This window comes from Elaeis guineensis, chromosome 2 (genome assembly GCF_000442705.2).
Source record: "Elaeis guineensis isolate ETL-2024a chromosome 2, EG11, whole genome shotgun sequence".
NCBI classification, from domain to species: Eukaryota; Viridiplantae; Streptophyta; class Magnoliopsida; order Arecales; family Arecaceae; genus Elaeis; species Elaeis guineensis.
Genome location: NC_025994.2, coordinates 72202364 through 72214743, shown reverse-complemented (window position 1 = coordinate 72214743; position 12380 = coordinate 72202364). Strand labels below are relative to the sequence as shown.

At 38.5% G+C, this 12380-nt stretch overlaps 2 protein-coding genes across 2 annotated transcripts; one reads left to right on the top strand and one right to left on the bottom strand.

The window, feature by feature from the left end:
- Window positions 1-220: 220 nt before the first annotated feature.
- On the bottom strand, window positions 221-4814 carry LOC105035269 (pentatricopeptide repeat-containing protein At5g66520). The gene is made up of 2 exons (XM_010910781.3): window positions 4565-4814; window positions 221-2073 (listed from the first exon to the last, which is right to left on the bottom strand). Exons 1-2 carry the CDS (start codon window positions 4689-4691, stop codon window positions 485-487), a joined length of 1716 nt encoding a protein of 571 aa, XP_010909083.2. The 5' UTR covers window positions 4692-4814; the 3' UTR covers window positions 221-484.
- Window positions 4815-7930: 3116 nt separating this feature from the next.
- LOC105035270 (FAD-linked sulfhydryl oxidase ERV1) lies at window positions 7931-9542 on the top strand. The gene is made up of 4 exons (XM_073251835.1): window positions 7931-8306; window positions 8607-8684; window positions 8828-8983; window positions 9317-9542. Exons 1-3 carry the CDS (start codon window positions 8242-8244, stop codon window positions 8940-8942), a joined length of 258 nt encoding a protein of 85 aa, XP_073107936.1. The 5' UTR covers window positions 7931-8241; the 3' UTR covers window positions 8943-8983; window positions 9317-9542.
- The last annotated feature ends 2838 nt before the right edge of the window (window positions 9543-12380 follow it).

Sequence of the window (12380 nt, the reverse complement as noted above, 5' to 3'; positions counted from 1 at the left end):
ATAGGAAGCAAATGGAAGTGATAGAACAACGATGCTCAATTAAAATGACAATTTTGTGATTTATTAATAGGCTAGTCAATGTCCAAAAGCTTGGTTATTTATTGCTTTCAGTGACAGCATCCATGGAATCCAGACTCATAATAAAACATCGAATTCCCAATCCAAAATCATCAACCACCCTGTAAACAAAGACCAAATGCCTATAGGGTATTGATCATCATTCCCTTTGTAAATGAAGATATACAGATCTTTCTTACATATGCCATTATGATTACACACAAATAAATATTCTACCAGAAATCAGCACAAGTGCAGAATCCTTCAGCAAATCGGTGAAACCTATTCCTATCCCTTAGAATGATCTCCCTGCTGAAGGCCTTGGAAGCAAGCTTCATAACTGAATGGCAATCACTGCAAACTCTAAGGTTCTTCACAATCCGAATGGGTGCAGGATAATTGGTCTTGATAAGTCCAAATGCGAGAGCTAGTTTCTCACTGTGAGCATCAAAGCATTCATTTTCTCATGCTCCTCAATGTCTAGCAATACCTCTGAAGTATCCACCACATGTCCCATCTCGACAACCTTCATTTCAATCTCTTCCACCATTGCATGTATCTCTTCAATGTCAGGGTGTGACTTATCCCCAACAATAAACTCATGAACCACGCCATCTAATTCAACAGAGCTGCATCCTGGAGTCTTGCTTATTCCTCTAGCTTTCATCCATGTCCTAATTCTCCCAACATCTTCCCATCTATTATGGTAACCATAAATGTTTGATAGCAAGACATAAGTAGCATCATTATAAGGTTCGATCTCCATCAAACGGCCAGCCACATATTCAGCAAGCTCCAAATGACTTGGATTCCTCCTGCAAGCACTTAATAGAGAGCCCCAGAGTGCAGCATCAGGCTTCATTGGCATACTCTCTATCAAATCCAATGCCTCCTTCAACAACCCCACCCTGCTCAACAAATCGACCATGCAACCATAGTGTTCCATCTTCGGCGAAACATTGAAACACTTGCCCATGCTGTCAAAGATACGCCGGCCCTCATCAACCAATCTTGAATGAGTGCAAGCCGACAGAGCACCAACAAATGTAACATCATCAGGTGCTCCACCCTCAGAAACCATCTTGGAGAACAATGCGAGAGCCTCCCTGCCCTGCCCAAACATGGCAAGTCCTCTAATCATCACGGTCCAAGACATCACATTCCGTTCAGGCATCTCATCAAACACTCTCCTCGCAAGGTCGACGCTCCCGCACTTCGCATAAGCATCAACCAGCGCCGTGCCAACACACACATTAACCCGGACTTCATTCTTCAGAGCATACTCGTGTATCCATTTTGCCGAGTCCAACGCGCCGAGATCCGTGCAAGCGGCCAGAGCACTAACGATTGTAATCTCATCCGCCTCTAATGGAGTCTCCCTGTGACGACATTCCATTCCCAGCAGCTCGTAAAATAGCTCTAAGGCCTCCTTCGAGCGGCCACCCTTGACGAGACCCGAAATTATGGCATTCCAGCAAGCGATGCAGTCTCCGTGGGGACTAACAGCGAACAGCTTGCGCGCGGATATGACTTGGCCGCAGGAGGCGTAGAGGTAAAGAAGGGCGGTATGAGCGTGGAGGTCGGAGTGGAATCCGATCTTTAGAAGGTGGCCATGGAGGGCTTTACCAAGGAGGAGGTTGTGGAGTTGGGCGCAGGCTTTGAAGAGCAGGGGGAAGGTATGGGAGTTGGGGGGTAGAGCGGGGCGGGAGGCGAAGAAGAGGAGGGCGAGGTGGGGGGAGGAGGCCTGGAGGTAGCCATGGATAATGGAGTTGCGGGCGAAAAGGCCTGGGGAGAGGGTGTGGGCGAAGACGGAGAGGGCGTAGTCCATGAGGTTGCGGTGGGAGCAGAAAGCGACGAGCTTGCCGGCGAGGAAGGAGGAGCGGTCATGCTGGGTTTTTATCATCTGGGCGTGAACTTGGTGGAGGTCTCGGAGGGTGGCGCAGGACTGGAGGAGGGCGAGGGTGGCGGCGCCACCGTCGGACATTTTGCGGTGGCGAAGAAGGAACGGTCCGAGCTCTGCATGTTTCTTCGTCAATTAAAATGCAAGATAGAATGTTAACGTTTAAGATTAGATTTAGATGATAATGGAAAATAATAAGCTAGAATGTTAGTGAGAAAAGCGGTCTGATGACGTGCGGGGAGGCAGTGGCATTTTTTGAAGATTGTTGGAACAGGGAGGTGACAAGATTGCATGTAAGAGGGGCATCTCCGGTTACCGAAGGATATGGGGAGCCAAATCCCCGCGCAAGAAGAAGCTAATTTCCTGTTTTGAACCAGGCCACAGTAAAACAAAATTACCGCTTACACCAAGTCCCCCCCACACCTCTCCCATAACAGAGCATGTATATCATAGAGTTCGGAATGTAGGCGATTGTTGGGTCCCTGTAAATGATCTGTGAAGCAGGAAGCTTGTTTCTAGGATTTCCAAAGATGGCAAATTAGGTCTGCCAGAATGCCTTCTAAAATGAGTTACTTCGTTTCTTATCCTATATTTTGAATACAACCACATTAATTAGTCTTTCTACTTTGACCGGACAAAAAAAAAACATCTATTCTAACATTATGAGGTAAATCAGAAATACATAATTTTACCATCGCACTATCATGACACTGAAATTATAAAGAAGCAACCTTACTATTGCATCAAGATCCATCCTCTTGCATTCCTATGAAAAAAAAAAAAAAAAAAAATTGAGAATCCTATAGTTATGAATCAAGTGCATACACATTGCTAGTTTTGAAATTGAAATAATGCTACAAACACTTATCTAACAAAAGTATCATAGATTATCGGTTGCTTATATATTTTTCCAAACTTTGGGTGAGCTTTTGTTATTGATGAAAGTTCATCAATTAGTGATGATGGATGGCAGGGACTAGTAGGGCATCTAATCAATAAAAATATTTATTTTCTTCTTCCTCTTCTTTCTTTCTCTCCCCTCTTCTTCTTTACTGAGGAGATGTTCCCACACCCTCTCTTTTCCTCCACCCTCCTTAGCTCTCCCTACCCCATCTCTTTCTTCCTCTCTTCCTCACCCTTCTTTCCCTCTCTTCTCCAACATTTCTCTCTCCCTTTTTCCTACTATAGCTCTGCTTCTCTTCCTCCCCCTCTCTCCATCTTTTTTCCTTCCATCCTCCAATTTAATCTCTTTCGTCCTCCCTCTTTCCTCCTCATATTCGAGTCTATTTATGCTGTGCCTGTTTTCTATCTTGTAAAATCTCTCCATTTTTCAGGTAGTTAAGAGTCCCCTCTATTCTTGGTCTCCCCTTTCCTTCCTCCATATCTATAATATCGATGATGATAATAGTTTTTTCATCTCCAATATTTAGTGGTTCATATTAATGGAATCATGATGATAGAGATTTTCTTTTTTGTAGGTTTATCATATCTTCAATTTTTTTATGGTACACTGGGCCATGTAAAGTGCCTCAACTAAGAGGATGTCTTGGTTTGTTCATTTGAAATCTTTCCTGATTTTATCATTTGTGGGATTGTTAATGGTTGTAGATAGGATGCTTATAATTTTGCAACTTTCCAATGGATTTTTATGAGTTTCTAATGTCAAGAATTTTAGAATTTGGATTTTTTTATAAATTATAAGGAAAAAAGATTTTAATATTAATTTTGAGAAGAGTGATTTGATTTTTGAATTTGTAGTTTGATTTTTGTGGAGTTTATATGGTATCCTTAGGCTTATCTCTTGATGTATATTCATTTTCTTTGTGAAAGAGATGTGGTTGGTCCATTCCTCTGTTTAAAAATAAAAAAAAAAATATTTAAAATATGAGAATTGATGTAATCACTTAAGCTATTCTTATAAAAATATTTCAAACAATAAGAGTTCACATAAAAATAAAATAATTAAATTTTTATAAAATTCTATTTTTAGACTTCATACAAAAATAAATTTTCTAACTTTCAAATAAAATAAAATTTTTTAATATCTATATCTGCATCTAATAGAAATACATTTAGATTTTTTATTGCATGATCTTCCATCATTAGGCTTCTAGATGCTAAGTACTATCTCAATTATGAATTTGGCACGTTAAGCGAGTTGCAGGTGTATATTTGGATGTAAGATGTTCTCCAACTTTAGTCAATCATATCTTGATCCTTATAACTCCCTAACTTATCCTGTTTCAATAAATAAAAATTGAAATTTTATAGCTTAAGGTTTAAGTTACCCTTCACCTTACAAAAACAGCTTTGAGTAAAAATTTGAATGCATAAGATTAGAATCTGTAATTCATTGGACTAGTTCTGAATCATTTACTGATTATTTTTTTCTATCATAATTAGTAGAATTACATTTCAAATAATTTTATCAAAAAAAATCAAATAATTAATTATGTTTTGTTGGCAGATAAATTTAGATATTTTTGAGATTATAATAACTTCAATAGTTCTTTCCTGGGAAAAAAAAAGTTATATGTTTTCTTGCAAAATCAGTAATTAGATATGTTTTACACACAAAATTTATAAAATGGAAAACAAAAGCGATACCCGCGAGGCCTTCATCTCCAGTTATCCCTGCGTCTTTCCCTAGCTTTCGTTCTCTTCTCATCGCCGGAGCGTCCATAGCCATCTTCTCCGACACAGAGAGAACAAAAGAAAATGTCGGAAAATCCATTCGAAGCCATCCTAAAGGCCACCGAATCCCTCTCCCGCTGCGTCCAAACCCATCTCTCCCGCCTCTTTCCCGCCCCCCAAAACCACCACCACCGCTCGTCTCCGCCTCCCCTCTTTGTCTCCTCCAAGCCCTCCTGTCTTCTTCAATCCACGGATGAAGCTTCTCCCATGAAGGCACTCCCGCTCTCCCCTTTTCACCAATGGACAGCCGAAGAAGTCTTTATGTTTGGTTGTCGGTTTGACTTGCTGATTCTTGTTGGAATTTGTTCAGGAGAAGTCGGCGATTCCATTGACGAAGGAGGAGCTCGGGAGGTCTACGTGGACTCTTCTCCACACCATTGCAGCACAGGTGTTTGATTATTTCCCTTTATAAGGATCAGTTATTAACTTTGCATGGCTTATTCATATGGATGAAATATTTTTCACCTTTCTTTTGTATGGTCGTTGAGTATTTCGATAAATAGGATGCAAAACCTATGTTCGTCTAAAAGGCCATATTTTTTTCAGGCAACCGACTTAACTTTTCAGACTTTTCCATTGTTTCTGTAAAAGATCACTGGAAAAGGTGTTCAATGTAATGATACCTGTCGCTGTTAGGATCATGATGTTCCTAGTTTTTTTTATCTTTCATTGCATGTTTTAAATAAGTCTTTTCGTGAATGCTTGTGGGCAGTTTGTAAATTCCTTATCGATTGTTTATTCTTAAGAAGTTATTCAGGCATAAAGAGATAAGGACCTTAAGGATGACCGGTTAATTGCAGATTATAGGAATTTAGGTTTGGAAAAGGTAAAAACAGAAAATGTTCTACTAGACATTAAAGGGATAAGTCAATGCTTCATGCTAGCAACTTCTACAAGGATTAAATGTAAGGGATGTTTCCAGAGTCTTCATACAGCAATTTAGTTGCCCATGTTTAGTGTCCCAGCTAAAATTCATGAAATAACAGAGCAAACATGAAGAGTATTGAGTTTAGACATTACTTTGTGTGACCAAATCTTGTGTTTCCATGGTTCAAGTGTCATAATTTATACCTTTTTCATTAGTTTCAAGTTGGTATGTGTTTTATATTGAACAGTATGCCCATTTACTACTAGCATGTCCCAGCACTACTCGTAGCTTTCTCCCATCTTAATGTTATACGAACTGAATGCTGTCTTTCACCCAGAAAACTAATAAATTGATTTTGTTGTGTGCCTTTTCTCTTATAAAACTAATGATGTGACTTTTGTGTCAAACTGCATTTCAGCATTTTCATGTATGATGTTCTCATCTATGAGAACTAGTTCTGATTGCTGTCATGGCATAATGCCATATGCATCACATCTTCAACTTGAAAATAATTGTTTAACATACTCATGTACATTATGTCTCCACGTTCAACATTGTCATAAATTTCTATATAAAAAGGGTGGCCTAGTGCACGAGGCTCTAGTCATTGTGGTAGAGTCTGGGAAGGGTCAGATATGTGCAGCCTTAGCCCTGCATGTGGAGAGGCGGCTTCTATGTTTCAAAAGTGCAACCTCTAAGTCACGATGGTGCAACCTTACCATTGCTTTAAGGCTCACCTAATTGTGAAACTTTTATGTGCAGACTTTAAATGCCATCAAGAAGAACTGTCGGTAAGATCTAGTTTAGGTGTGCTCATCAGTCTAATCACAGTAATATCATGGGCTGATGAAAGGTATTTTGCATGAAAAAGGGCTTACTGAAAGTACTTGTCCAAATGACCTTTCATAGGTTTCTGCGTGAATGCATGTTTTTTGGTTAGTTATAGATGCTATTTGGTCACAGATCTTGATCAATATTGAAATAATTTTAAATTTTTTTGTCATCCCCTTTTGGATATGTACATTCAAAACTTTTAATTTTTATTTGTGTCACTTGCTAAGCTGGATCTGTTTCAGGGACCACACATAATTTTCAGTAAATCTTCTTCCACTTTCCTGTTAAAAACTATCTTGATTGTGTGAATGGTCCAAGACATAATGGTGGTGTCAATGCCATTGTCTTTTCATGACAAGATGCTGCTTGATTTCCTCCTACCAAATTCTTAAATATTAAAGTGTCATGTCAATTTTCTTTAATGAAAAAAAAAATGCTTACATTTGTGTTGACTTCTCCAATACCCAACTGATTCTGAATTTTTCAGTTTCCAGATCACCCAACAAGACAGCAAAAACATGATGTAAAAGAACTGGTATGGTTCAATAATTTGCTTGTTATGCCCCTTCAGTATGAACTTAACATAATTGCATTTAAATGTAAGTCATGTTTTCTTAAATTAATCATTCCATTTAGTTTTAATTCTCTTGCTCCTTCTTATCTCAACTTGCAATGCATTCAAATCAAACGTGCTATCAAGCACATATATGCATTGCAAGACAGGGAAATAGGCATTGCACGGAGCAGGGTGATTAGATAGGGATGAATTCGCTGTGCCATTAGCATCGCAGTGATGCCTTAGTAGTTTGAATAATTGAAAATTGACTACTTAAGGTTCACAGTCTAGTTCCCAGAAATTATAGTTGATAAAACTTGTTTTCCTGCTTGATTGCATGTCTACTGAATTTTGGCAATTATAATTGTGTAGGATTTTAAACCAACTATAGTTTAGTTGGAATTTTCATTTATATGGTGTCTCACTTTTTTTCCTTTTTTTTGTCAAGTTGCAAATAGGAATGAGCAGTAAGTGTATGATTGTCATAGTTATTATATGCTCAAAAAATGGTTTTATAACTATTCAACAGCGGCATCCAGTAAGATTAGCGTTTTACTTAGGATTAATATCCTATGGCACATGTAATCATTTAAGTATTACTTTCATTTCTTAGGATTCACATAATATCAAGCCTCGTGCATAACTTTGCATGCATGAGGATCATGTGGTAAGAAGAGTTGGCATTACTTTTGAAAAGAGTTAATAGTTATTTCATCTAATCTTTTAAAAAAACAAAAAAAAGGAAAAGTTGATATTGGCTATTAGGAAAATGAGCATCGTAATATTAATTTATTATGCGTATTTTGTGAGCAATAACAAGATCTTTCTTTTCTTCTTCCTCCACTTTGCATGAGATATTGATGCTTAAATTTATGGTATCTTTCCACAGGGTTTACATTTAGGTCCATGCAATATTATCTTGGTGCAAGTCATGTCAGTTTTATGGATCTTGTACATCTGTTCACACGATACTTGTTGTTGGATCATGCATGCCTCTATTTCATGGATCTTTCGATATGAATAGCATACAGGGAGGTTTTTGCCAATATACTTTTAAAGGGTCTTTTCTTCTTCCTTTGCATTATGCATTGGTGCTTTCTATGATACTCTTCCACAGGGCTTACATTTAATTCCATGAGATATTATCTTGGTATAGTCATCTCAGTCTGGTTGATCTGTTCTCTAGATGCTCATTGTTACATCATCGCTTCCTTTATTTTGTGGATATTTTGAAATGAATGGCACGCACCAAGTTTTTTATCATTAGAATCATGGAAACTTTTATTTGTACATGTGAAATATAGATGACATGGAGCTTGTTCCTTTATGTAGATGGTCATATTATCTCGACTTTATCCTTGTAAAGAATGTGCAGATCATTTTAAGGAAATTTTGAAGTAAGTGATACATTCATCCTTTTCTATCCTTCATGCTAGAAGACTGGCCTTGAAAAGCATATCAAGAGCATTTCTATTTATCTGAACAGTCAGATTAATAGTTAATATGATCAGTTTTTGGTGTGTCACTATGATGAATTATTTGTATACTTGATCTTTTTGGTTTTTGGCAGAAGTAGCTCAAAACCTGCTGAAGCAGAGTCAAAGTCTTGATTTTCTTAAAAAAAAGAAAAAGAAAAGAAATCAATAGTGATGCACAATGTTTTCATCTCTGCATAATCACTTTATTTTGATCGCCAGAGCGAACCCTGTACAAGCTGGATCACAAGCTGAGTTCTCTCAATGGCTGTGTCATGTGCACAACATTGTTAACCGAAGGTTCTTGGTTAAATTTTTTTCTTTTTTTTACTGTGAATATTGTCCTCTTTTTGCCTTGTCTGGTTCCTGCTAGCAGTTCCAGTAATTTTTGTGAGGTGCTCCATTACTTAAATTGATAGTTTAAGTTTTGGTTCTTTTTACAGCCTTGGAAAATTGACATTTCCCTGCAATAGAGTGAATGCTAGATGGGGAAAATTGGACTGCAAGGATCGTGCATGTGATCTGCAAGGCACTACAGACTTCAACTACCAACCATGATGACTCCAATTCCTCTTTAGAAGGAAATGCTAAGGGAAAGGGTAATGGTTTCACTTGTGCTTGTTATGCATCCCTGGGTGGAAAGCATAAATTATTATGACCATCTAATTAGTACATAACCTGAAGAATATATTTTATTCGGACCTTTTGATTCTAATCAGCTGTATTTTGCTCAGAGATTCCAATCAGTTGAATGACGCTTAACATTTTAATAATCTGTTTTGAAGAATTCAGTTAGAGTTAGGTGAAGAACTTGTTTGGGGAATGTAGTTATGATAAGCAAACTGCAACAAATTTTGCTTTTTAAAAGCTTTCATATTGTCATTGTCTTTTGTTTAATATCTGTTGATATGTAACAGTTCTCTCCTTATCAGGTCTAACATTGCTACCATTACTTTTGGATCAGCCATCTGGCTTCTTCCCAGAGAAATGTGAAAGTGTTGAACTTCAGTTCTTCCGAAGGTCTGTCATTTTCATCATGTCCTGGTGTATAATATTACAGTTGATTTATCTGGTCATCTGGACCTTGTTAGCAGTCCTCAAACTTTCCAATAAGACATGTTGGTTATTTAAATTTTAATTAATACTACATTTTATTAACTTTTTTTTGTTTTTGTGATTGGTTGATTAAGAATCTGTTGGGAATTGTGGCAAGTTAGTTGGAGTTATCTGGTTAGAAAGCTTTTGGAAATAGATCCTGTCTGAGTACTGTCATCAACCCATCCTGGAACAAAAGAATTACTCTAAAGAAGCATGGACCCAGATCAATCTAATCAGCTTCTTGAAATAAATCAGAAGTAGCCTAATCTACTTGCTATGGTCTTTGAGCTCAAATTCCAGGATACACCAGATCAGGATCTTGCTTGATGCTGCTCGATGGTGGTAATGTGGGCCTGGATTGGGTATGATATCATAGCCTGCAAGGAGAAATGAGTTTGGCTTGGCAGTGGCATCAAGGTATGTGAGATAGCAGAGATCATGCCATTTCCTTTGGTAATGTCTGATTTATGGATATCTTCCTGATGCGTGCAATATGTGCCGTGAATTGCATGTGAGCTCTTACTGAAGCAGCTAGGGAACACCGGCGAAAGCGAATTTGAACCCTTGTCTCCTGCATGACCTTCAAGAAACTTCTAGCAGAATAGCTTGCACTTTCTGTTGATGCTCCCTTCTGTTTCAGGTCAGCTTGCAGGTGATCATGAGTTTGAATTCCATTAAGGTGTTCTATGGCTATGTGCCGGCCAATATTGGAATAATTTAATGAAAGGTGTTGGTAGTGGAACAATGATTTCCCAAGATAATGGATGGACCAGGTATATGGAGACAACTGGGTCATTGTGCTGCTGTAACAACTAAGTCTCAGGCCTCTCGCATCAAAAGAGGGTTAGAAAGCAGCCTAACTCCATGGCCATCCATGTGCTGCATGGGCCATGGAGCAGATGCAATGGCTACAGTGACTTGTGACACTTCAACTTGCGCATGGAAGCAGTTGCATCTGTTTTGCTATCATAGCAATGCGGCGTTAGATGCTTGGGCAGGGTTAGGTGGACTGCTTCACGGGACAAAAAATGATGTATAATATTTTTGTTTCATTAGTTTTAATCGGCTAGAGTTATAAGTAAATAAAATTTACAATATTATTAGGTGTCGGGTTGATGTGACATTGGATTGCGCCAAAGATACATACCGAATCCATGTCAGATTTCTACAGGAGTTGTTCTATAAAGATATCTACCAAGTATTACTCCTACATAGAAATATCGATGTGATTTTCAAAACGAAAATATATTTGACTTGACCGTTGTTAATATAGCTTTCAAGGTTGAATGGTGGGAGACCTGGATCGGCCAACTCCCTTGAAAACACCCCAAACAAATGGTTTTGGATGGTGATTTTTAAATAATTAGATTAGGTGTCAATTGGTTGAGACCCAACCAGTATACATAGGTTAGATATGGTTGAGCCCTCAAATAGGTCTCATGGATTGAACAAAAATTTAAACGTGATTCTCAGACTCTTAAAATGGTGGTAATTGCGCATTGGACTATGCTCTAGTGAAGTATTGATAAGAATGATAATGATTAAGAGAAAAAACATAAGAAGAAGAATGAGAAGAAAAGTGAAGGAAAGGATAAGTTCAAGTTTTCACATGTCATTTTTCTTTTATTTTAATTTTTTCTTTCTTTTCTTCCCTACTTTATTTGAATACCAACTCTGAATACCATATTTTTAGTTATACTGGTTATAATACATGTAGAGGCGAACATGATTTCTAAAACTTTTTAGATTTGACATGATGTGATTAAAATCTAAATTATAAGAATATCCAAAAATAATTCATTCATAATTAAGTTTTTTGGTTACATTACAAAAGTCTTTTAAAAATATATCGAAATTATAGGTACATCGAGTAATTTTCAAAACTTATAGTTACATCCTTAATGTTTTAGTCAATCCTACAGTCTAATGCTGCCGTTAGACGGTCTGTTAATGTTAACTTGGATCTTATTGCCACGTCATTATAAATTTTTGAAATGACAAAAATAACCTTGAATAAAAGATTAAAAAAAAGAATGTGGGAACGTTGCCTTCTATTAAATGCCAGAATTGCCACCTATGGGGCCCATTCCCGCACCACCAGATCCCACCCGCCACCTATCCCTCAAAGCCCACTGGCACTGCTGTCAGCCCCCTCACGCACCAGACGAACCTCGCCCCCTCGCCAAGATGGATTCTCCTTCTTTGTAGGTCCGACAGAGCATGGAGAGGTGGCGCCAAGGAAAAACAAGGGAATAGATTTTCGGGAAGGAGATGAGGCAATTAGGGTTGTTAAGATTGGATCTTTGGGGCATCCGACACCAAAGGATGTGAGCAACTGCAATGGCGAGGGTATCATAGGGGGAGAAGGTGAGGTGAAAGATGCCCAACTCGATAGTGAAGTCGGTGGTCCAATCAAGGAACAAGTTAGAGATGATGGCAGTTGGGGGGTGGGGAGTAGATCGTGCCTAATGGAGGAAGGGGTTACAGAGGCCGACAATGGCATAGATGAGAGGTCGAAAGAAGGCAGGATGGAGGTCCTTGGAGTTCTCGAGACCCAAAGAGAGGGTGGGGTAATCGGGAAAGGGGAGGATCAGAGGGACGACAGCAGGTGAGTGGGAGAGAAGGGGGTCGAGGAGGAGGCGGTTCTTGGTGGTGACGGCAATGGTGAGGGTGACATGGATGTGGGAGGAGAGAAGATGAGCAAGGTCGAGGAGAGAGAGCATATGCCCTTGGGCTAGATATGGGATGACTAGCACATGGGGCCCAACGAACTCTATGATCGCCATGGATGACTATCTTTCTCTGTCTTCCTCTCTCTTTGAAGTGAAGATATATATATATATATATATATATATATATAAAAAAAAAAAAAAATATATATATATATATATATATATA

Bases quoted from the DNA above. Each gene is read 5' to 3' on its own strand.
- LOC105035269 (XM_010910781.3), bottom strand. From the start codon at position 4,691: ATGGATTTTCCGACATTTTCTTTTGTTCTCTCTGTGTCGGAGAAGATG. The intron at 2,074-4,564 runs GTATCGCTTTTG...AGAAACATGCAG, and splicing joins TGGAGATGAAGGCCTCGCGG to AGCTCGGACCGTTCCTTCTT.
- LOC105035270 (XM_073251835.1), top strand. From the start codon at position 8,242: ATGGTCATATTATCTCGACTTTATCCTTGTAAAGAATGTGCAGATCAT. The intron at 8,307-8,606 runs GTAAGTGATACA...TTTGATCGCCAG, and splicing joins CATTTTAAGGAAATTTTGAA to AGCGAACCCTGTACAAGCTG. The intron at 8,685-8,827 runs GTTCTTGGTTAA...TTCTTTTTACAG, and splicing joins CACAACATTGTTAACCGAAG to CCTTGGAAAATTGACATTTC.